At 44.9% G+C, this 23,903-nt stretch overlaps 1 protein-coding gene across 5 annotated transcripts in view; it reads left to right on the forward strand.

Annotated features, from left to right (window-relative positions):
* ttc39b (tetratricopeptide repeat domain 39B) overlaps nt 1-23,903 on the forward strand; it is a 132,991-nt gene that overhangs the window by 93,297 nt on the left and 15,791 nt on the right. For 4 of the 5 annotated variants that reach the window (XM_078395944.1, XM_078395942.1, XM_078395943.1 and 1 more), the window contains 8 exons: nt 2,048-2,150; nt 2,260-2,325; nt 4,636-4,744; nt 11,675-11,742; nt 15,716-15,775; nt 16,931-17,092; nt 20,500-20,591; nt 22,217-22,337. In XM_078395944.1, coding sequence (XP_078252070.1) covers nt 2,048-2,150; nt 2,260-2,325; nt 4,636-4,744; nt 11,675-11,742; nt 15,716-15,775; nt 16,931-17,092; nt 20,500-20,591; nt 22,217-22,337 — 781 coding nt within the window. The remainder of the gene's footprint in view (nt 1-2,047; nt 2,151-2,259; nt 2,326-4,635; nt 4,745-11,674; nt 11,743-15,715; nt 15,776-16,930; nt 17,093-20,499; nt 20,592-22,216; nt 22,338-23,903) is intronic. The other variant, XM_078395946.1, reaches the window with a different exon arrangement.

Consider the following 23,903-nt stretch of genomic DNA (forward strand, 5'->3'; position numbering starts at 1 on the left):
TTCCTGTTCTTGCCGCCAAAGTGGATAACCTCACATTTATCCACATTATATTGCATCTGCCATGCTTTTGCCCACTCGCCTAATCTACCCAAGTCACTCTGCAGCCTCCTAGCATCCTCCTCGCAGCTAACACTGCCACCCAGCTTCGTGTCATCCGCAAACTTAGAGATGTTGCATTCAATTCCCTCGTCCAAATCATTAATATACACTGTAAATAACTGGGGTCCCAGCACTGAGCCTTGGCATGGCCAAGAATGATGGGGCGACCTGGCAGGGGGCCGTTGAGAACGATGGAGGGACCCGACGGGATGCCATCGAGACCAAAGGGGGCCCGCCAAGGGGCTGTCGAGCATTAAGGGGGACCTGACAAGGGCTGGCAGCTGCCACATGCGGCGGCAGGCAGTAGATAGGACTGTTTGGTGAACTTTTGTAACTTTGTCGGTGCTAGAACTCTTGTGTACTGCCTAGGTGAGGTCTGCTGTATGATGTTACCACATTATATGCAAAACAAAGCATTTCACTGTACCTAGGTACATGTGACAATAGAGTATCATTGAATCATTGCCTAATGACACTAATCTGCCTTTCCCCAATTAACTACCATCCCCCAACAAACTGCCATCCCACAACAATCAGATGTGTCCCTATTCAAGCCAATCTTAAAATTTATGGAGTTGAATCATTAAAAAAGGCCTTCACGCAGTAAGTATTTCTTTGATGGTTTCCATTTTTAATGAAGACAGTTAAAATTGAGCTGCCATGTATCTAACCAGTCAGAGATATTAACTGCATGTAGTTTGAGACGTGATTAATTTGTGAGTAGGGATATTGGAATTGCTGGTTTGGATTCAGGGTCATGGCCGGATAGCACTGTGAGAATCATGTTCTTTGATTTCTCCAGTGCATTCAACACCATCCAGCCGGGGCTTCTGGGGTGCAAGCTGGAGTGCACAGGAGTGGATCACCACCTCACATCTTGGATTCTGGACTACCTCACCAAACGACCACAGGATGTGAGGACAAAGAACCTGGTCTCGGACAGGGTGGTCTGCAGCACTGGGGTTCCGCAGGGAACAGTGCTAGCTCCATTCGTGTTCACCCTGTACACTGCGGACTTCAGGCACAGCTCTACAGACTCCTATCTACAGAAGTTCTCTGACGACTCTGCCATCGTTGGCCTCATCACGGGCGACGAGGACAGGGTGTACAGAGAACTGATCAAGGAGTTTGTGGACTGGTGCCAGTGGAACTGCCTCCAGATCAACGCAGGGAAAACCAGGGAGATGGTGGGAGATTTCCGCAGGCGCAGCCAGGTCCCCCCGACACCGGTGAACATCCAGGGAATGGACATCGAGAGGGTGGATTCTTATAAGTACCTGGGGGTATACCTCAACAATAAACTGGACTGAAAACACCGATGTGCTATACAGAAAGGGCCAGAGCAGACTTTATCTGCTAAGGAGACTCATGTCCTTTGGCGTGCAGGGGGCACTCCTAAGGACCTTCGACAACACGGTGGTTGCATCGGCCATTTTCTATGGAGTGGTCTGCTGGAGCAGCAGCATCTCAGTGGCGGAAGGGAAGAGACTCGACAAGCTGGTCAGGAAGGCCAGCTCTGTCCTGGGTTCCCCCTCGACTCAGTGCAGGTGGTGGGAGAGAGGAAGATGATGGCAAAGCTAACATCGCTGCTGGACAATGACTCCCACCCCATGCAGGACACTGTCACTGCACTGAGTAGCTCCTTCAGTGACCGACTCCTTCACCCCAAGTGTGTGAAGGAGAGATATAGAAGGTCCTTTCTTCCCGCTGCTGTGAGACTGCACAACCAGCACTGCTCCCAGCAGACGAGTCAACCATAACAGCTAAGAACATACAGAAAACTGATGACAATTTATGTATCTTTATTTATAATGAATGATCTCTTGCTATCCACTTTGCTGATGTTACACTGTAAATTTCCCCGGTGTGGGACGAATAAAGGAATATATTATTATAAAGATTATTTATTTTCGGTTTAACTTGTTTACCATTTAATTTGTTTGTTAAGGGAATGCCAACAGATTGTGCGGATGACACAGGATCGAGTCAAAACTGATGTCTACTGCCAGTTTGAAGGTGGTGTCAAGTTAGGGATTGGAGCGTTTAACCTGGTATGTTACACTCCTTACAGTGGAGTTGCCACTTTATAATTGCAGAAAAACTTTTGCTACATAAATTTATCACCTGACTTGAAGGAAAATATCTTCTCCTCCCAACCAGATGCTATCTTTGCTACCTTTGAGAATTCTTCGACTACTTGAATTTATTGGATTTTCAGGTAATCGGGTAGGTGTGAATAAATGTACTTGTTACGAATGTAAATATTTGTATTCTGACTAGTCTTAAGATTCACTATTAACCTCGCCACTGTAATAGTCATAGAGAGATACAGCGGAGAAAAAAACCCTGTGATCCGCCAAGTGCTTGCTGACCGCCAAACAAACATACCATCAAACACTAATCCTATATTAATTCCATTTTGGTTCTCTACATATTCTCATAAACTCCCTTCACAATCTGCCATGCACAAAAATATAGAAAAACTATGCCACGTAAATTTATCACTTGACCTTTTACATCAGTCTGCATGTCTTTCACATGTGGGAAGAAACCTGGGACCCCAGAGAAATGTGCAAAATCTGCACACAGAGCATGGGTCTCTGGCGCTATGAGGCCGTGACTCTCCTAACTGTACCACAGAGCCCGTGGTTTGAGTCGTCAGCTTTTCAGTCGTATTTGGACATCCCCATCCACTGGCAAATTGTAGTAATGATAGAATTTAGTTATAGAGTCACACAGCACAGTAATAGGAAATTCAGCGAACTCGTCCATTCTGAACAAGATGCCTCACTTAATTTATTCCCATTTGCCTACATTTGGCCTATAACTCACTGAACATTTTGTATCCATGTACCTGACCAAATGTATTTTAAATTTTGTTGTACCTGCCTCAACTACTTCCTCTGACAGCTGGAGGGCAACGTCACCCATTCCTCGCTCCAGAGATTTTTTTAAATTTAGATTTTAGATTTAGATTTAGAGATACAGCGCGGAAACAGGCCCTTCGGCCCACCGAGTCTGCGCCACCCAGCGATCCCCGCACAGGTCCTGCTTTTAACCTTTTTAATAGAACGTGAAACAGTTCTACCCACAATATCTGTGCCGAATATGATGCCAACATAATCTAATCTCCTTTGCCAGTACATGCTCCATATCCCTCCATTCCCTGCATATCCATGTTCTTTTCTAAAAGCCTCTTAACTGTCACTATCATATCTGCCTCCACCAACACATTTTGCAGTGCGCTCCAGTCACCCACCACAAAAATACTTTGTCTCCCTTACCTTAAAACCTTTAGTTTTTGACATTTCCACCCTGGGAAAAAGGTTTTGACTGTTTACCCGACTGTTTACCCTGCATCTATCTGGTTTCACCTCATTTTCCGACGCTCCTGAGTAAATAATCCAAGTTTGACTAACTCCGTGTATCAACTCTGCACGATCTTCATTGTTCACAAGTCATAGGACCAGAATTAGGCCATTCGGCCCATCGAGTCTACTCCATCATTCAATCATTGCTGATCAATCTTTCCCTCTCAAACCAATTCTCCTGCCTTCTCCCCATAACGTTTTGACACCCTTATTAATCAAGAACCTGTCAATCGCCACTTTAAAAATACCCCATGACTTGGCCTCCACAGCCGAATGTGGCAACGAATTCGAGAGATTCAACATCTTCTGACTAAAGAAATTCCTCCTCTTTTCCCTCCGTATGTCCTTTTATTCTGAGGCTATGCCCTCTACTCCTCAACAACCTTTCCACACCCACTTTATCCAGGCCTATCATTATTCAGTAAGTTTCAGTGAGGTCCCCTCTCATCCTTCTAAGATCCATATTATCTGCAAACTTGGCCACAAAGCCTTCAATTCACTCACCAAAATCATTGATATACAACGTGAACAGTAGCAGCTCCAACACCGACCCCTGCAGATCACCACTGGTCACTGGTAGCCAACCAGAAAAAGCCCCCTCTATTTCTACTCTTTGCCTTCTGGCATTCAGCCAACCATCTACCACGCTAGTAACTTCAATCTAGTGCCATAGGCTCTCATCTTCTTCAGCTACCTCGCCTGCGGCACCTTATCAAAGGCCTTCTGAAAATCCAGGTATCTCATACCTTTTCCTTGTTATTTGTGCCAATGCACACAACAACCTCCCCCTTGAGACTGTTCTGCAGCTGCTCTGAGGCATCCTGCACCAGAGTGGCCACACCACAATGCTGGAGTCTCTTTTTATCTTCCTAACCAATGTGTCTTCTATCCCACTCAAGCTCTGTCTGTATTCGCCCTGCCCCGCTGTGCCTTGGAGCCAGAGCTAGTGCCACAGATCTAACTGCTGCTCTCTGAACAGTCTTTGAGCAAATCCCCTACTCCGAATCTGAAATATAAGCAAAATTATGTATAAATGTGATGCTAAATAATTACCCATAACTTCTCATAGCTTATCTTATGCCCTTTCTTGCTGTATGATCATTCATTGTGAGTTGGGATTAGGTTGTGTTCTTCGAAACTGTTGATGTGTCACTGTTTGCTGCAGGATGTGGGATTAACTATGCTGCGAGAAGGTGCTGCTACTCATAGCTTGAGAGCAATATTGAGTGTCTTGACTCTCTTGATGTATCAAACTTACATCACCGTAGTCCTTGGTAAGATGTGTAATTTTATCATTCCTAATCTTTGGCTTGGCAATAGAATTAGAATTACATGTTGAGAACCCTGCGGTGTTTAAATCAATGCAGGTTTCGGTTTTTATAAATGTCTTGGAGAAGATTGATTGTTTAAAGATGCTTCTCAGAGACATTGAAAAGACCAATTTGCTTTCAGTACGTTTATTCAGGATTATATTTACATGTCTAAGAGGGGATTTCTAGTGGTTATATAAACTCAGAACTTGGAAGCAAGACTTTAGGCCCATTTTGCATGCTGATCGGGTTTAGAGCTGAGCTAGTCCCATTTGCCTATGTTTAGCCCCTATTCTTCTAAAACTTTTCTATCCATGTACCTGTCCATATGACCTTTGAATGTTGCCTTTGTACCCGCAGCTCCAGCTACCTTTGGCAACCCATCCCATAAACATACTGTAAAGAGACGTCCTTTGCACACAGAGTCTTTTACTGGATATTGTTTATTAATGTCACTACACAAGATATGCCCTAGCTGTCCGTGGTCATCACTGGAACTAGAGAGCGAGCTGGAGGTGGGGAAGCTACAATTATACAAGAGACAATGGGGAGTGGTTAGTAGTGGTGAGGTCACTATGTTAAAGGAACATGCACTGATCTACATCCTTCCTCTTGGAAACAAAAGCGACCACGGCTCATGCGCTAGGCTCAAACTACAAGCAGGGAGCAGATAGAATGCAGCACAACACAGACTACTCGTACACACCGTACCGGACAGGTGGCCTGACCACTCTCCCAGAGCGGGTGCGCAACCCACCATCCCCTCCTGTCGAAGGAACAGCATGGACGGGTGCGGGTACAGAGGCTGGGGAACCAGGGGAAGGAGGAGGACTGGGAAGCGATACACGCGCAGGCGAGGGAGGGGAAGGGGGCTGGGGCGACTGCGGATGTACCGGAGCAGGAGGCACATCAGGCACCGGGGACTGGACGGGAGGTGAATACGGGACCGCGGGAGGCGGTGCAGGCTCGTTTACCAGCATCAGGTGCTGGCGGGTACGACGGTACACGGTGCCCTCGTAGTTGACCAGGTACGACCGTGGAGAGTCAGCATTGCCGACGACCACGGCCAGCCGGTGGTGACCGGAGGTGGACTCCATCCGGACAACCTGGCCAGCGAACAGAGGCGGAAGGGGACGGGACGATTTGTCAAAGGAGCGCTTCTGAATGAGCTGCTTTTCAGTGAAGCGCTCCCTGACAGCGGCAGGGCTCCGAGCCGTGGGTTGCAGGGATTGCTGGGAGACGGGGATAGGGGGTCTAGTGGTGCGGGACATGAGGCGCTGGGCAGGGGAACCGAGCGCGGGGTCCCGGGAGATGTTGCGGAGGTTGAGGAGGGCAAGGTACAAGTCCGAACTGTCAAGCCGGCAACGTTCCATCAGTTCCTTAGCGCTGCGGACAGCGCGCTCTGCAAGTCCATTGCTTTGCGGGTACTCGGGGCTGCTGGTGATGTGGCGAAAGTTCCACCGGGTGGCGAAAGCAGCAAACTCCGCGCTGGTAAACTGGCTGCCGTTGTCGGACTGGAGGGATGCCGGGGAACCAAAGGTAGAGAAGTGGCGGCGAAGCTTCCCGATGACGGCAGCAGACGTGAGGGACGGCAGCAGGTCCACCTCGAACCAGCTGGAGTAGGAGTCCACCAGGACCAGGTAGTGTTTGCCACGCCACTCGAAAATATCGGCGGCAACAGCCATCCACGGCAACTCGGGAGCCGGCTGCTGCAGGAGAGGCTGGCGCTGCTGATGAGGTAATAGGCTGTTGCAGGCAGCGCAGGCGGAGACCCTGTCCCGGATGTCCTTGACCATGCCAGGCCAGTAAAACTGTGCTTGGGCCTGGGATAACGTGGCCTCCACCCCTGGGTGTCCGTTGTGGGCAGTCTGGAAGTAGTGATCTCGCAGCGCAGCCGGCACCACAACCTTGTGACCCTTCACCACCACGCCCGCGTGCAGCACCAGTTCATCCCGAACCAGGAAGTAGGGCACGGCACCAGCCGGCAGGGAAGACCGTCGTTCAGGCCAGCCACGGCGGATGACGCCCTCAAGCTGTTGAAGGTCCGGATCAGCGGCAGTGTGTGTGACCAGGGACTGCATCTGCCAAGATGGAATGATGTTGACGTTCAACACCATCAGGTCAGCCGATTCGTACGGATGGCGTGAAATGGAAGGTAGTGGGGCACGGGACAAAGTGTCTGCCACGAACATCTCCTTGCCTTTGCGGTACACGATTTCGAATGTAAAACGCTGCAGCTGCAGCATCATTCGCTGCAAGCGGGACGAGGCTGCGTGGATGGGCTTGTTTAAAATAGAGACCAGCGGCTGGTGGTCAGTTTCGATGGTGAAAGTTTTTCCCAGAACGTAGTCTCTGAATTTGGAGCACGCGAACACCACGGCAAGGAGCTCCTTTTCAATCTGGGCGTAGCGCTGCTCAGCAGGGGTCATTGTGCGAGAGGCATAGGAGACGGGCAGCTGTCGGTCGTCGTAGAGCTGCAGGCAGGCAGCACCAAGGCCGAACCGAGATGCATCGCAGGTGAGGACGATTGGCCTGTTCAGGTCGAAGAACTGCAAAGTGGGGGTCCGTGCGAGTCTGTACCTCAGGGCCACGAAGGCCGATTGGTGGTGCGGGAGCCAGACCCAGGCATTGTCCTTCTTGGTCAGCTCCCTCAGGGGGGCACTCAGTTCGCTGAGGTCGGGTATGAACTTACCCAAGTAGTTGACCATGCCCAGGAAGCGCTGCAGGCCGGGCACGTCAGTGGGAGCGGGCATTTCGGTGATCGCCGCCGTCTTCTCGGGGTCTGGCTTCAGGCCCCCCGCCGTGAAAACGTGGCCGACGTAGGTGACTTCCTCAACGCGGAACCGACACTTCCTTCGATTAAGCTTGAGATTGATCTCACGAGCCTTGTCCAGGACTTGGCGGAGGTGTCGGTCATGCTCAGCGACGTCCCTCCCGTACACCAGGATGTCATCCACAATGATGGCGCACGGCAACCCAGCAAACAGCTGCTCCATCGTACGCTGAAAAACCTCGCTTGCCGAGTTGATCCCAAAAGGCATGCGGAGGAAACGGAACCTGCCGAACGGTGTGCTGAAGGTGGTCAGGAAGGAGGAACGTGCATCCAGCGGGATCTGCCAAAAGGAGCTCTTGGCATCCAGGACCGAGAAAACTGTGGCTGGACCGACCTGTGCCGCGACGTCCTCCACCGTCCGCATGGGGTAGTGCGGGCGTTTAATAGCCAGGTTCAGGTCCTTGGGGTTGATGCAGATCCTGATCTCGCTCGCGTCCTTCTTGGCAGCGACCACCATGGTGGAGACCCACTGGGTGGGGGCACTCACCTCCTTGAGGATGCCCATGTCCACCATGCCACGTAGTGTGGACTCCACGCGGCCCTTCATGGCAAAAGACACACGGTGGGCCGGTCTGACCACTGGGTCGACCCCCGGGTCCACAACGATCTTGTAGGCACAGGGCAGCTTCCCCAGGACGTCATCAAATCGGTCAGGGTACTCGATCAGGGGGTCCATGGGGGCCTGCACCAGGTGGATGTCGCGGTGGAATGAGACCAAACCAAAGTCCTGGCATGCACGGGCGCCCAGCAGGGTGACGTTGTCAGATGCTAGCAGGAGGAACGTGAGGGGCCGAGAGGTCTTCAGAACAGTACAGATAACCGTTGCCTTTCCCACGGCAATCAGAACGCCTCCCCCATAGGCATGGAGGCGGGAGTTGTCAGGAGTAACCCTCTCCCCCGAGCTTATCTGCTCGAAGAGGCCCACAGACATAACATTTGCATAAGCCCCAGTATCGACCTTGGCAGGGAAGGAGTGTCCATTGACTGTAACATGCACGGATGGGTCCGTTATCAATGCAGGTGCACCCAAAAGCGAAAACACCATAGAGTCTCCATGGGAGGAAGCCGTATCTGAGCCATGGAGTTCCTCATGTTGGTACCGGGAACCGGTTGCGCTATCATCGTTCGCAAGGTTGTTTAGACTCCCTCTAGGAGCAGGGACAGGTCTCCCACGAGAACGACAAGCTGCTGAAAAATGGTTCTGCTTCCCGCAGGAATTACAAGTTTTGCCCTGCGCTGGGCAAACGTTATACCTGTGTGACGAGAAGTTGCAGTTTGGGCATCTGCGAGGGGTGACCATAGTGGGCGCGGAGGGGGCGACCCTGGTCTGCGGGTCATTCAATCGCCGGCGGCTGGTGAAATTTATGTCCTGGGGCGCCGGCCGAGATACTGAGCCAACAGCAGAGGCCATGCGTGCGGCATGTATGGCGTCCGTTAGCGACAGGTCAGGCTTCATCAGGAGCTCATCCCGCAGCTTAGAGTTTAGGAGACCGTTGACCAGGACGTCCCTGATCATCTCGTCGGGTGTAATCGTTTGAAGGCGGCACCGCCGAGCCATATGTCTTAAAGATGCAATGAAGGCGTCAACGTGCTCCCCTGGAGTCTGACGCCGCGAGAAAAAGTTGAAACGTTCGATAATGTTATTGGTGGGTATATCGCACAGGGCAGTGAACTTAGCCATGAGACATACCGGGTCGTTGCGGTCCTCCGGAGGGACGAATTCGAACGACGCATAGCGTTCCATTGCCTCCGGACCAGCCAGGTTGAGGAGCAGGTGAGCTTTTATCGCAGCAGTTGCATCAGGATGGGCAATCGCTATATAGTGCTCGTAGTCCCGCTGGAAGACAGTCCAGCGGTGCACTATGTCCTCATCAAAAACGAGCGTGTCCGGACGACGACACGAGGGAGCCATGGCAAAGTGGAAGGATGGGACACAACTGGGACGAACAAATTCACAAAAATAAAAACCCGATAAACAGGAGACGCAAGTCTACCGCTCTGACACCATGTAAAGAGACGTCCTTTGCACACAGAGTCTTTTACTGGATATTGTTTATTAATGTCACTACACAAGATATGCCCTAGCTGTCCGTGGTCATCACTGGAACTAGAGAGCGAGCTGGAGGTGGGGAAGCTACAATTATACAAGAGACAATGGGGAGTGGTTAGTAGTGGTGAGGTCACTATGTTAAAGGAACATGCACTGATCTACACATACCATCCCCTCAGGTCTCCTATAAATTCACTCAATCCTCACACCTTATAATTGAACAATACATAATTTTATAAGAAGGTAACTTTATTTGCTCGGTATTGCAATACTGTTTATAGCATCCTGTTTTGTGTAACTGGCTGCTGCATTCCCTACATTTGACAAGATCCCACATAGTAGGCTGAACAATAAAGTTAAGGCACTAGGGTTGCAAGACATGTTGGTGAACTAAATGCACCATTTTCTTGGTGAAGGGGGTAGAGACTGGTGGTGGATAGGTGTTCTTCTGACTGGAAATCTGTAAGACGTTGTATATCGCAGGGATCAGTGCTGGAATCTTTATTGGGTCATACAACATGGAAAGATGCCCTTCGGCCCAACTTATCCATGCCAACCAAAATGCTCCATATAAGCTAGTCCCATTTGCCTGCACATGGCCTCTCTCTCTAAATCTTTCCTATTTGTGCATCTGTCCAAATGTCTTTTAAGTGCTATTATAGTGCCTGCCTCAACTATTTTGTCTGACAGCTTGTTCCATATGCCCACCACACTGTAAGTGAAATAGTTGCCCCTCAGCTGCCTATTAAATTTTGGCCCTCTCACCATTGATTGCATCATATGACTTGGATAGGAATGTATGCAACATGATTTAGTAAGTTCGCAGATGACACAAAAATAGATGGAGCCACTGATAGCGAAGAAGGTTGTTTAGAGATATAGCAATATGTAGGTCAGCTGGAAAGTGGGATGGAGTGGTGGCAGATGGAACTTAATCCTGAAAATATGAGGAAATGTGTTTAGCTGTGAGTTGTGTTAGAAAATATGGAGTAGATGGTAAATGGCAAGGAACTGCAGATGCTGGAATCTTCAGTAAAGAACAAAGTGCTGTAGTACCTCAGCGGGTCCTTCAGCAAGGGTCCCAACTCGAAACGTCGCCTATCCATGTTGCGTCTCAAGAAGGATCCTGACCTGAAACGCCATCTATGCATGTCCTGCAGAGATGCTGCCTGACCCACTGATTACTCTAGCATTGTTTTACTAAAGGATAGGGACCTTAGGGACACGATGCACAGGAAGTGGAGACACAGATCAATAGAGCAATGAAAAACTCATTTGGTATGCTTGCCTTCATAGTTCAAGGCATTGTGTGTAAGAATTGGGACATCATGCTGCAGCTGTACAAACCCTACTCTTGGAGCATGATGTGTAGTTCTGATCACTACACTACAAGAAGAATGTGGTGACAATGGAGAGAGTACAGATGTGTTTATTCTGACTGGAATGTTGGATGCTGTGGTAATGTTATAGAGGTAAACATACTTATGAGGGGCATAGATAAGGCGGGTGGTCACAGTCTTTTCCTAGGCCAGGACATGTTAGAACTAGAGAGTAAAGTCTTATACTGAGAGGGCAGAAATTTAAAGGAGATCTGAGGGGTAAATTTTTCACACAGAGGTGGCGAATAACTGGAACAAGCTGTCAGAGGAGATAGTGGAGGAAGATATTATCTCAATGTTTATAAAGCATTTGGACAGGTAATTGGATCGGAAAGGAGTAGCGGGATATGGCCTAATTCAGGCAAATGGGATTAGCATGGAAAATCATCTTAGTTGGCATGGATGAGGTTGGCCTGTTTCTATGTTAAACGTATCTGACTTTACAACAGTGACTGTTCTTAGTTTTAATTACCCATCTGGATGCCGTGAAAGATATTTTATAAGTAGGAATATTTTTGTTCTTTTTGAGTGAGCATTCTAGTGGAAGTAATATATTAGTTTGATGTCTGTTCTATTCAGTTGTATCTTTTTATGAAGCAAAATAACCCCTGAACTATGAAACTTCATAACAGGTGGAGGTGAAGGCAACCTCCAAGAAGCCGAATCACTACTTGAACCCTACCTCAAGAAGTATCCCAATGTAAGTATTTTACAACACATCAATGTTTACAAATTATAATTTCCTGATTTGAATTAGGTCTTTTGGTGCAAAGTCCCAGACCCCACTGTTGACTAGTAGGATCAAGATGTGTCCACTACCATCTAAGTAAGACTTAACAAAAAGATTTTTAAAATAGAATTATTTGTACACCATTTTTTTAAATGATCTTTTAAAAATCATTAAAATATTTTTCATTCTTGGGATACAAATTTCTTTGGTAATTATTATCCAGCTATATAGTTTTTAGATTTAGATTTAGAGATACAGCGCGGAAACCGGCCCTTCGGCCCACCGGGACCGCACCGCCCAGCGATCCCTGCACATTAACACTATCCTACACCTTAGGGACAATTTTTACATTTGCCCAGCCAATTAACCTACATACCTGTACGTCTTTGGAGTGTGGGAGGAAACCGAAGATCTCGGAGAAAACCCACGCAGGTCACGGGGAGAACGTACAAACTCTGTACAGACGGCACCCGCAGTCACGATCGAACCTGAGTCTCCGGCGCCGCATTCGCTGTAAGGCAGCAACTCTGCCGCTGCGCCACCGTGCCCCGTTTCACTCTAAAGATGGTGCAGACCATCTACTGAAGGCATTGTCGATAATTTCATCTAATATTTGGCTGACCAGGCCGCCTCCGAGGACAGTTAAAAATCCATCATTTGGATAAGAGATTGGAGTCATACATAGACCATACTGGGTAAGGACAGGCTCGTGGTAACTCTTTTGCTTATTTTTCGATTTTTTTAAGATTTCATTCAAGCTCCTATTCTAACTGTTGTGATGTACAGTCTGGTACATTTGCCCGTGAATCATTAGTGTAGGAACATAACCTAGAATATTCAAGCCTTGCCAAATACCAAGAAAGCAAGTAAAATTTTTGAAAAGCAATTCATTTCTAAAACAAATTTTGTTGCAATAAGTATGTTAGATTATCCTCACAAGATAGCTGCAGAGAGTGTAAAGGCAGGGACTGTTCACAGATAGCCAACATGGCTTTGGAAAGGGTAGATCTTGTTTGACCAATCTGATTGAATTTTCTGAGGAGGTTGTATAGCCTATGGATGCAGGGCCGTTTTTACAGCATTATGGGCCCCCGGGCAAAGCAGTGTACTGGGGCCCCTACCGTTACTCTCCCCCACCCCCCTTTCCCTACCAGCCCCCCCCTGTCGTGCCGGCGAAAAGCACTTACCGAAAAGCACTTAGCGATGGACTTAGGGTGCTACATTGTTGCGAAAAGCACTTACAGATCGCTGTGAGAAGCACTTAGGGATGGAAAAGCAAAGCACTTAGGGAGCTAATTGTTGCAAAACAGATCGCTGTGAGAAGCACTTAGGGACCGAAAATGTTGCGAAAAAAGCACTTATTGAACCTACATTTTTAAAGTAGTATTTATTTATTGCAAGTCATTTAACATACACAGATCAGCATGGGGCTCCTATGCTCGTGGGGCCCCGGGCAAGTGCCCATCAGGCCCATGCGTTAAGACGGCCCTGTATGGATGAAGGCAGTGCAGTGCATGGTTTGCAAAGACTTCAGTAAGACCTTTGAAAAGGGTCCAAATGGGGGACTAATCCAAATGGTTAGGGCCCATGTGATCTAGGGCAAATTGGATCCAAATTTGGCTTGGCAACGGAGAATTGGCAGAAGGTTGTTTTTGTGATTTGATGTCTATTTAGGCATTGATGCTGAGACCTGTGTGTAAAATTTGTGAAGCATTTGGATGTGGCTGTAAAGATATAATCAGCAAGTTTGCAGATGACATGAAGCTGAGTAAAGTTGTTGATCGTGTGGAGAGTAGTCTTGGGCTACAGGAGAATATTAATATGTTGATGAAATGGGCTGAGAAATGACAGAATTTAACACTAATAAAGGTGAGGAAATGCAATTTCAGAGACCATGAATGATGGGGTTATAGAAAGTATTGAGGAACAGAATATGTATAAACACTGCTGTAATTTCTACATGGTGAAACCAAAATGTATAAAAATTGCCTTTATTAAAATCTGATAATGTGTACTTTAACCACGTGTGATTTTTTTCTATTACAAATCTCAAATTGTGGAGTACAGAGGCAAATTAATAAATGATGGGTCTTTGTCCCAAACATTTTGGAGGGTTCTGTAGTTCCTTGAAAGTGGCGTCGCAGGTGGATAGGGTGGTCAAGAACGCTTTCAACACATTGGCCTTCATCAGTCAGAGTATAGAGTATAGAAGTTGGAAGGTTATGTTACAGTTGTACAAGACATTGGTTCGGCCACATTTGGAGTATTGTGTTCAGTTTTGGTCACCCTGTGGAAAGATGTTGTTAAGCTTGAAAGGATGCAGAGAAGATTTACGAGGATGTTTTCAGGACTTGAAGGCCTGAGCTATAAGGAGAAGTTGAGCAGGCTAGGACTTTATTCCTTGGAGTGCAGGAGGATGAGCGGTGATCTTAATGATTTGTATAAGATCATGAGAGGTATAGATTGGGTAAATGCACATAGTCTTTTACCCAAAGTAGGGGAATCAACACATAGGGTTAAGGTGAAGGGGAAAGATTTAATCGGAAGATGAGGGACACTTATTTCACACAAAGGGTGGTAGTTATATGGAAGGGCTGCCAGAGGAGGTGGTTGAGGTGGGTACTATCACAATGTTTAAAAAATATTTGGACAGGTACATGGATAGGATAGTTAAGGGGGATATGGGCCAAACACAGGCAGGTGGGACTAGTGTAGAGTAAGTGGTCAGTAAGGGCAAGTTAGGCCAAAAGGCCTGTTTCCCCATTCCTTCTTTCCAGAGAAGCTGCCTGTTACTTCAGCATTTGGTGTCTATTTTTGATTTTAAACCAGCATCTGCAGTACCCTCCTATACATGACTGTGTGTCATTTGTGTGGTAGTGATTCCACTGGAAACCCGGCAAAATCTTTGGTGAGGCTTTAATAAGGAAAGTGCATCAAATCACATCAGATAGTTATGATATACTTCCAGAAGCAAACCTAGACAGAAGGAAAGGCTTGCTGAAAATCTCAAAGGGAAATTAGAAATAATAATGGAGAATGGCATCCAATGCATGAAATGTAAAGTTTTGAAATTATCCCACACCATTTTGATCTATAATTGTGGTCTCCCTACAAATTGGAAGAGAGGCAGTCTCTCAGCTCAATAGCACTCCTTTATGTCAGAAGGTTATGAGCTGACTTCCATTCAAGAGACTTGAAGAGCATGTAATTGAGCCTTGCATTCAATAAACTACTGCAGAAAACATCTACAGGAGAGAGTTGCACAGAGATATCGAACTGACCGTCTCTGCCATGTGCTATTTGAAGGATAAATATTGTTCTGTACTCCATGTGAACTTCAAAGTAGTTCCTCTGCAAAGTAGTCTAATTGGACTTTTAGATCTGTAGCACCTGCAGTCTTGTGTCTCCAAACAATCACAGACTGCTGCTTTTCAGATCCACACTCTTTTGGATAGAATGTTAAAGCAAGCTTTATCTGTGCTGGTAAGTGGATGGAAACATCGCAGGAGTATCTGCAGAAATGAAATCATTTCACTTTTAAAATTGTGTTGATCATGCAATTTTGCATCTGGCTTACATTGATAGAACCGAGAATTCAGCACAGTGGGCGCATCTGGTAGAGCTGCTGCCTCATAGCATCTGAGACCCGGGATAAATCCTGACCTTGGATGTTACCTGTGCAGAGTTTGCATGTTCTCCTCGTGACCGTATGGGTTTCCTCTGAGTGGTCCAGTTTCCTCCCACATCCCAAAGACGTGCAGATTTGTATGCTAATTGGCTTCTGTAAAATTGCCCTGGGTGTATAGGAGATGGATGAGAAAGTGGGATAATATAGAACTAATGTGAATGGGTGAACAGTGGTTGGCAAGAAATCAGTGGGCTGAAGGCCCTGTTCCCATTCTGTATCTCTAAACTAATATCAAACTCCTTGCTCTTTCTCTAGGGTTCCATTATAATATTTTATGCCGCCAGAATAAGCATACTCAAGGGTAACTTTGAAACGGTGAGTTACTTTAAATTTGCATGCTCCATTAAGCCTTTGTTAGTTTGTAATAGACAGTATACTCAGACTGCTGACTGTTTTAGATGAGACTAGACCAAGTGGACCCGTTGGGCCCAAACCTCTCCGGCATTGGTGCAGCACCCTCTCCTCCCCCCCCCTCTCCCCTCTCCCCCCTCTCCCCTCCCCTCCCACCCTCCCCCCTCCCCTCCCACCCTCCCCTCCATCCACCCCCAACCCCCCTCCCCCTCTCTCCCTTCCCCTCCCCCCACTCAACCCCCCCTTATTCCCCTCCTCCCTCCCCCCCCTCCCTCCTTCCCCCAACCCCCCTCCCTCCCTCCCTCCCTCCCTAGGGAAGATTTAAACTTTAAAATGTGAATAACTTTTAAAATATAACACCAATTTCAATGAAACTTCTTCCATTAGCACCAAAGGAACAATGGTGAGTAAGGTGGGCATAAAATTGTCGTGCTATCGTGTACCGTTTTGGCTGTAGTTCAGGAACAAACAAACGAGAGTTTTAGTATATAAATATAGGTTTCATTCATTTTGAAACTTATTCAAAACAAATCTTAAAATAAATTTTATTTGTGAAGTAAATTGACAATGTTGGATTCTGAGGTGATAATGGTATTGAATGCAAAAAATATGTGACTTTTGTTTTCTGCTCATTAACCAGCATTTATGTAGGAAAAAATGTTCCTTTCTATTTATCAGCTCATTGTTGAATGTTGTTTAGGTCTTGTGCATGCAGGCAGAAACTACTAAGTTGCCCCAGAGAAGCAAATGAACTGAAAACCCTGCAATCATTTGCAAAACCCTTCTTTCTGACATTGTGCTGGAGGCATAGTAATTAATAAATCACTTTGAAGATACACAGTTTATTGATTTGTGCTCCTATGCCAAGAACTTGCAGGTTAGGAAACTAACAACGGAAGTCTATTTTCCTTTCCATGAGGTTGATTCCAACCAGTTAGAAGTTTACCTCCTGGGTTCGGTGTTTTCAATTTTGTCAAGGCTCTTGAATGTTGCCAAATGTTGCCTTGATTTTAATAACTTCGTTTTATTTAGAATTGAGCCCATTTGTCCCTGTTTAAATCAATGCTGTGGAATACAATTGCTTGATTTTAATTTGTACTGTTTGTCTTGGAAATGCAGGCTCAGGTGAAGTTTGGGGAATGTATAGCAGCTCAGGAAGAGTGGAGGCAGATTCATCACCTGTGTTACTGGGAGCTGATGTGGAGTAACTCATTTCAGCAGCAATGGCTGGAGGCATATCGGTATGCAGACCTTCTCTGCAAAGAAAGCCGATGGTCACAAGTAGGTAAACCTATGAACAATTGAACAAAAGATTTACACACTATACTTGCCTGACTGAACCTGTTTAATTTAGCTGTTTAACATTTGCAAATAATTCTTATCTTATCTCATCTGCCACTGCTGTTAAACGGTGTCCTAAAATATTGACATTCTGTGTTACAATGGAATTATTGAAGCAAGGTTCATTTTGAAATCCAAAATTCAGGCTGGAGGGAGCATGATAGTTGAGGCCTGAAGTATGAAATCTTTGCAAAAAAGTTATTGCATCTTTGCAAAAGTTGCCAAACAACATCTTTATCAAATTGGTTGTGAATGAAGGATTGACTTGAAAGCCTGGATAAATGCAGACAAATTACTGTAAATTTGAAATGCACAGAATTTAGGGTGGTTTATGTAAAGCCTGTTTGCTAGTCATTTGTAGTTGCCATAATTACTCTAAATGCAAAGCTCTTTCTGGATGTGAATTTCAACCATTTGGTTTCCAATTTTCCAAAGTAGCCATTTTGAAGTTTGGAGTTTGTTTTAACATAGGACATAGAATAGTGCAATACAAAAACAGGCAGTTAGAGTCATAGAGCGTGGAAACAAACCCTTCAGCCCAACTTGCCCATGCCGATCAAGATGCCCCATCCCACCTACCCATGGTTGGCCCATATCGCTCTAAACCTTTCCTATCCACGTACCTTGAGAAAAACATTTATCAGAGAAAAACACAAAAACAATTGGAAAGAAACCAAAAATTTGGAATGTTTGCAAGTGGCAGTACAAGTCTTCCACACTTGCAATTGGGCTGAAAGAGTGAGCGGGACTGACCTTGGTAAATGGCATCAGTAAGTGAAATGCCAAAACAGCAGCTTAGCATTCGGAGAGGACTGGTGAGTACATGTACAACAAAGGCTGGGTACAGATGTGAAAGGAAATATCTAGAATGTACTTCACTAAATTAGGTAGCTGATGGGTAAAATCTGGAAAGATTTTTTTCTCTGCTCGAAACTCCAACTGACTCGTATGTAATATATTTGTTTCTCCTTTATTATCTTTCCAGCTATATATACATGGGAAAGGGCAATTTACTCTTTGGAAATTAGGAAGGGCAAGTGATAGGAGTGTTGGTGGGTGAATCTTTTGACAATAGGTGCAGGAGTAGGCCATTCAGCCCTTCGAGCCAGTTAGGGATAATGGCAATTAATGACAGTTAGGGATAATGGCAATACGGGCCCACAAGTTAAAATTCTGAATTGGGGACGTGACCAACTCAGGTGGTATTCGACAGGAACCTGCTCAAATTGATAGGAGTAAGTTGTTTGCAGGCAAAGGAATGTTGGGAAAGTGGGATGCTTTTAAACGTGTGGTGGCAAGAGTTCAGGGCATACATGCATGCATAGAGTGAAGGGCAAAAGCATGTTGGAGTAAGGAGGCTAGGATTACGAGGGAAATTGAGGCTCTGGTTGGAAAAAAGGAGGCTCGGCATGGTACAGGAAACTGGGATCACGTCTATCCCTAGAGGTGTTTTGGGAACTGAGGAGCATACATAACAAGAAAATCAGGAGGGCAAAAAGGGGGCAGGACATAGCTATGGCAGTTAATATTAAGGGAAGTACAAAGAGATTTTACAAGTACATTAAGGGAAAGAATTGTACAGCGTGCCATCAAGCGCTTTGGCCCACCGACCAACATGCCCCAACTACACTTGTCCCACCTGCCTGCATTTGACATATGTGTGTTTCTGTAAATACAACACTCAGTAGTGAAACTGAAGGTCTCCAAACTTTCAGGTTATTTTCCTGTTTTTTTAATGTAATATTCCCATTGTTTCATATCCTGTATTTTAAGAAGTATAGATCATGGTGTATAGCCAAAATAATGAGACGAAGCAAAGAGAAATAAATCTGTTTTTACAAAGAAAAATATCCGATGTGTCCCTGTGGTTTCTTGACATTTTTTGTGACATTTTTCAAGCAGGATTTCATCAAATCCTTAGGCTAATTTATACCAGAAAGATTACATTAAATCTGCAATTAAATAACTCTATATAAGCCAAATTCTGATTATGCTTATGATTTTTATCATTTATCACCCGATAAATGTCCAAAGTTTTGCAGCAGAACGTGAGTAGCAGTGTCAATTCGGTCACGTGTTAAATGTGTGAATTAAAAGCAGAGTAACTGTTTTTATATTTATTGTTTCTTTTTTTTATTGTTCATATTTTGTGTTTAAGCTTTCCATTGAAATACTTAATAATGAATAGAACTTAGAATCATGAAATAAAAATCTAGTTTGCTCACCTATTTTAGCGATGTCTCATTCTGTTGTCTCCCCGTCCGTCCCCCCCTCCCCCTCGTTCAGTAACGTCGTGAATAGCGTTAGAAAGGGGTTTTATTGCACTCATCGCGATTTAAAAAAAATTAAAACAACATGATTATAATGACCCTGGCGTGAACTACGGGCCTCGTGGTGGTTAGGTGCTGACATTTTGTAAGGGAGTTTAGAAATCAGTAAGTGTCCCATATGTTTTATAAATATATATTTTTCTCTTTTTTTTCAAATTTTGAAAGTAATACATTTTGGCTGATTTTGATCACAAATTAGCTCAAAAGGAACATAGGTAGGCCCATTTTTTATCCTGTGGTATTTCATTATGATTTAATAACATTCAAATTTGGCCACCCATGTCACAGGTTGGTACCCTTATTTACGGAAACCCCCATATCTCTCTCTAAACCTATCCTAGCCATGTACTTGTCCAAGAGTTTTGTAAACATTGTGATAGTACCTGCCTCAACTATCTCTTCTGGCAGCTTGTTCTATATACTTACCACCCTTTCTGAAAAACAATTTGCCCCTTAGGTTCCTATTAATCTTTCCCCCTCACCTTAAACCTATGTTTTTTGATTTCCCTTTTCTAGGTAAAGACCATGTGCATTCACCCTATTTATTCCTTTCGTGATCTTATACACCTCTATAAGATCACTCCTCATCTTCCTGCACTCCAAGGAATAAAGTCCTAACCTGTTTAACCTCTCCCTCAAGCTCAGGCCCCTGAGTCCTGGCAACATCCTCGTAAATATTATCTGCATCTTTTCCAGCCTCACTGTATTTCTCCCAAAGTAGAGGATTCTAAAACTGGAGGGAAAAGGCCCAATGTGAGAGGGGAGAAATTTAAGAGAGACATCCGGGATAGCCTTTTCATTCAGAGGGTAGTCGTATCTGGAATGAGCTATCAGCGGAAAATATAGGAAAGTATAGAAACAGACACAATTCTGACTTTCAAACGACATTTGCATAGATATATGAATAGGAAGGGTTCAAGAGGGCTATAGGTCAACTTACTCAGCATGGACAAGGTGGGCTAAAGGGCCTATTTTTGTGCTGTACAGCACTGACTCTCTGACTCTATGTTGCTGCAGGCAATTTACACATTTCAGAAGGCTGCAATTCTCAGCATGCTGCCTGAGAAAGAAGTTAAACAGACCAGCGAGAATGTGGAAGAACTATTCAGGTCAGTAACGGTTCATCCTGAAATAAAATAAATTGGGTTAGATGACTTTCCATGCTGTTAGAAGTATGTTAAATAAATGTTTGATGAAAATACAAGAACTGCAGATGCTGGAGATCTGAAATAAAAACAGAACATCAGAATCTCTCAACATGTCAGAAGTGGAAAGAGTAATTACAGTAAAGCTTTAGGTCAAAGATCCAATATCATAGAGGTCATGGTGTGACAAAGGATCAACCACCTGAAACGTTAACTCCCTATCTCTTTCCACAGATGCTGCCTGACCTGTTGATTGTTTTCAGCATTTTCTATTATTATTGAACAGTGGTTCATCAGGTCAGGTGCACGCTTTTGTGTGAGACATATTTTGCCCGGCACCAAACAAAACCAAGGAAGAACAGCAAATACAACTCACATAGAAGACAATAGACGACTCAGACTCCAGCAGATTCAGCATGCCTGGAGTCCTTTAACTGAAGCAAGCATCAACTTTCCAATTAGGTTATACAGCTGTGTGATTGGCCAGGGCTGATGGGAGGCTTGAGTGTGTAAATGACATAAGCACAAATGCCCAACAATCTTCATGTATTCACAAAATGCTGGAGTAACTCAGAGGGACAGGCAGCATCTCTGGAGAGAAGGAATTGGTGACCTTTCAGATCGAGACCCTTCTTCAGACTGATGTCAGGGGAGTGGGCGGTACAGAGATAAAATGTAGTCAGAGATAGTAAGATTGGTGGGAGAACTGGAAAGGGGAGGGAATGGAGAGAAAGGGAAAGCAAGGGCTACTTGATGTTAGATCTTCATGTATTGCTCTAGTGAGGGAACAAAGGATAACCCGGCATGGGAGGCCCGCCGTGAGGAAACGGGTGGAGAACAAAAGAAGACCCGGCATGGGGGAGGTGGGAACAAAGCGGATGCTTTTTAACTTTGTCGGCGCCCTTTATGTGGCGACTATTGCATACCTTGCAAGCAAAGAATTTCACTGTGACTTGTCACATGTGACAAGTAATCAATTCAATTCAATAGACCCAAGTGACTCATGTAGTATGAAATGAGCTGTCAGAGAAGGATATAGGAAGTTATAGAAGCAGATACAGTTACGACTTTCAAAAGACATTTATACAGATATATGGATAAGCAGGGTTTCAGAGGGCTGTAGGCCAAATGCCAACTTGCTCAGCATGGACTTTATATTGTAATTCATACTATAATTAAAAGAAACTAATGTGTGAGAGAATTGCTGGAGCATGTGAGCATCCGTTAAAACCCTGATGGCATTGGTTGGGCTTTATTCTTATGCAGCTTTACCAATTTCTTGCAGATACTGCATACCTAAAGCTAAATTTTAATTATATCCCACCTTGCTTGTTCATTCAGCCCATGATGTATCAATTGGCTCTCTTAAATGTTTTCCAAATAGTCTCACTCTCCTGATATTGTCACAGAATCCTGCTTAAGTTCTCCTTCTCCTTGGTATCCTTTAATGTTCTGCAGATCCTGTTGGAAGCCCTGTGAAGCACTTTGTGAGGAATTAAAGTTCCTACATAAATGTTGTTCTGTTGTTTCTTGCTTTTGTTCTCCTATGTAAAAAAAAATCCTATGATGTCATTCTGATTTGTTTACAGACGAGTTGAAAGCCTGAAACAACGATTTGCTGGGAAATCTTTACCCACAGAGAAGTTTGCAATAAGAAAAGCTAGACGATATATGTCTCCAACACCTGTCAAGCTGGTTCTTCCTCCCCTGGTGAGGATTCTAATACTCTAATAACATTGAAATGTGTCAGCTAAGAGAGGTAGCACCTCAAGCACTATGGGTCAGTAACTGAAGTGTTAAGGTTAGTATTGTGATGCAACTCTAAACTTCAATGGAAGATAGACACAAAATGCTGGAGTAACTCAGCGGGACAGGCAGCATGTCTGGAGAGAAGGAATGGGTGATGTTTCGGGTCGGGACCCTTCTTCGCACTGATGTTGGGAGTGGGAGGTACATAGATAAGGAAGTGTACAGATAAGGAAATGTAAGGTGTGAGAACAGGACAAAGGGAATGAAGATCAAGGATAGATCATTGTTAGTTGGGAGACGGTAACAACAAAGCAAACAGATAAAATTTAGTCAGAGACAGTAAGACTGTTCGGAGAACTTGGAAGGGGAAGGAATGGAGAGAGATGGAAAGCAAGGGTTACTTGAAGTTAGAGAAGTCAATGTTCATACCGCAGGGGTGTAAGCTGCCCAAGCGAAATATGAGGTACTCTTCCAGCGATTGTTTCGATGAACACTTCCGCTGTCCACCTAAACCTATCTGATCCCTCGGTTGCTAAACACTTTATATTCCCATTCCCATACTGACTTTTCTGTCCTGGGCCTCCATTGTCAGAGTGAGGCCCAGCACAAATTGGAGGAACAACACCTAATATATGGGGTCATGGCTCTAATGATTGATTGAAGAAAAAAAATTAGTAATTTAAAGTTAAAATATCCACTTCCCCCTGTCCCTGCCATTTATCACCTGGTACTAAATGCCTTGGTACATTGGGCCAAGTGCTGCCAAATGCAAATGCAAATAATGGAAAATAATTGTTTTAATGTATATTCATTGTGATCCAAATGTACTCATACTATGCAATTACTGGGATTCTGAAAATTGGCACAAGGACTGGGATTAGAGATCATACTAACTTTGACCCAAGATGCCAATTTTAACTCTGATATAAGTATGAGCTATTCAATGCTGGCAGAGAGGTAAGTTTGAAAGAAGAGGGAATTTGCTAAACAAACCATACAAATTACTTCAGTTACTTTTTATACGCTTTGACATTATTCTGTTTAAAATTCCATTTCCACAAAACAACACAAAAAGCAAAAGTTGCCTGGGAGAGTGGAAAATATTTGGAGAAAGAATTTATTTGTTGTCGTCGCTTATTCGATGAGATTTAATGAACCAATGGCATACCAAATGCAAGACATCAAGTTTGAATCATCATTAATTTGAGTCAAATATTGTTTGAAAAGCAATGCAACTGTCAAGAACCCTGATCATATCATATCATATCATATCATATATATACAGCCGGAAACAGGCCTTTTCGGCCCTCCAAGTCCGTGCCGCCCAGTGGAACCTTCTTTCTTGAAGGTTATGCCCATATCTAGTTTTTTTTTCTTGTGTAACACATCTCTTTATTCAGTATTGCATCAAATATTTAAGGCACTCTCACAGTGATGTTAAGTGGTGATTTTCATGATTTTGACCCAGCGACAGTAAATATATGCCTTGGATATGGTGGTATTCCCATACCTACAATCCTGGAGGTT

The sequence above is a fragment of the Rhinoraja longicauda genome, chromosome 3, assembly GCF_053455715.1.
Source record: "Rhinoraja longicauda isolate Sanriku21f chromosome 3, sRhiLon1.1, whole genome shotgun sequence".
In the NCBI taxonomy this organism is placed as follows: Eukaryota; Metazoa; Chordata; class Chondrichthyes; order Rajiformes; family Arhynchobatidae; genus Rhinoraja; species Rhinoraja longicauda.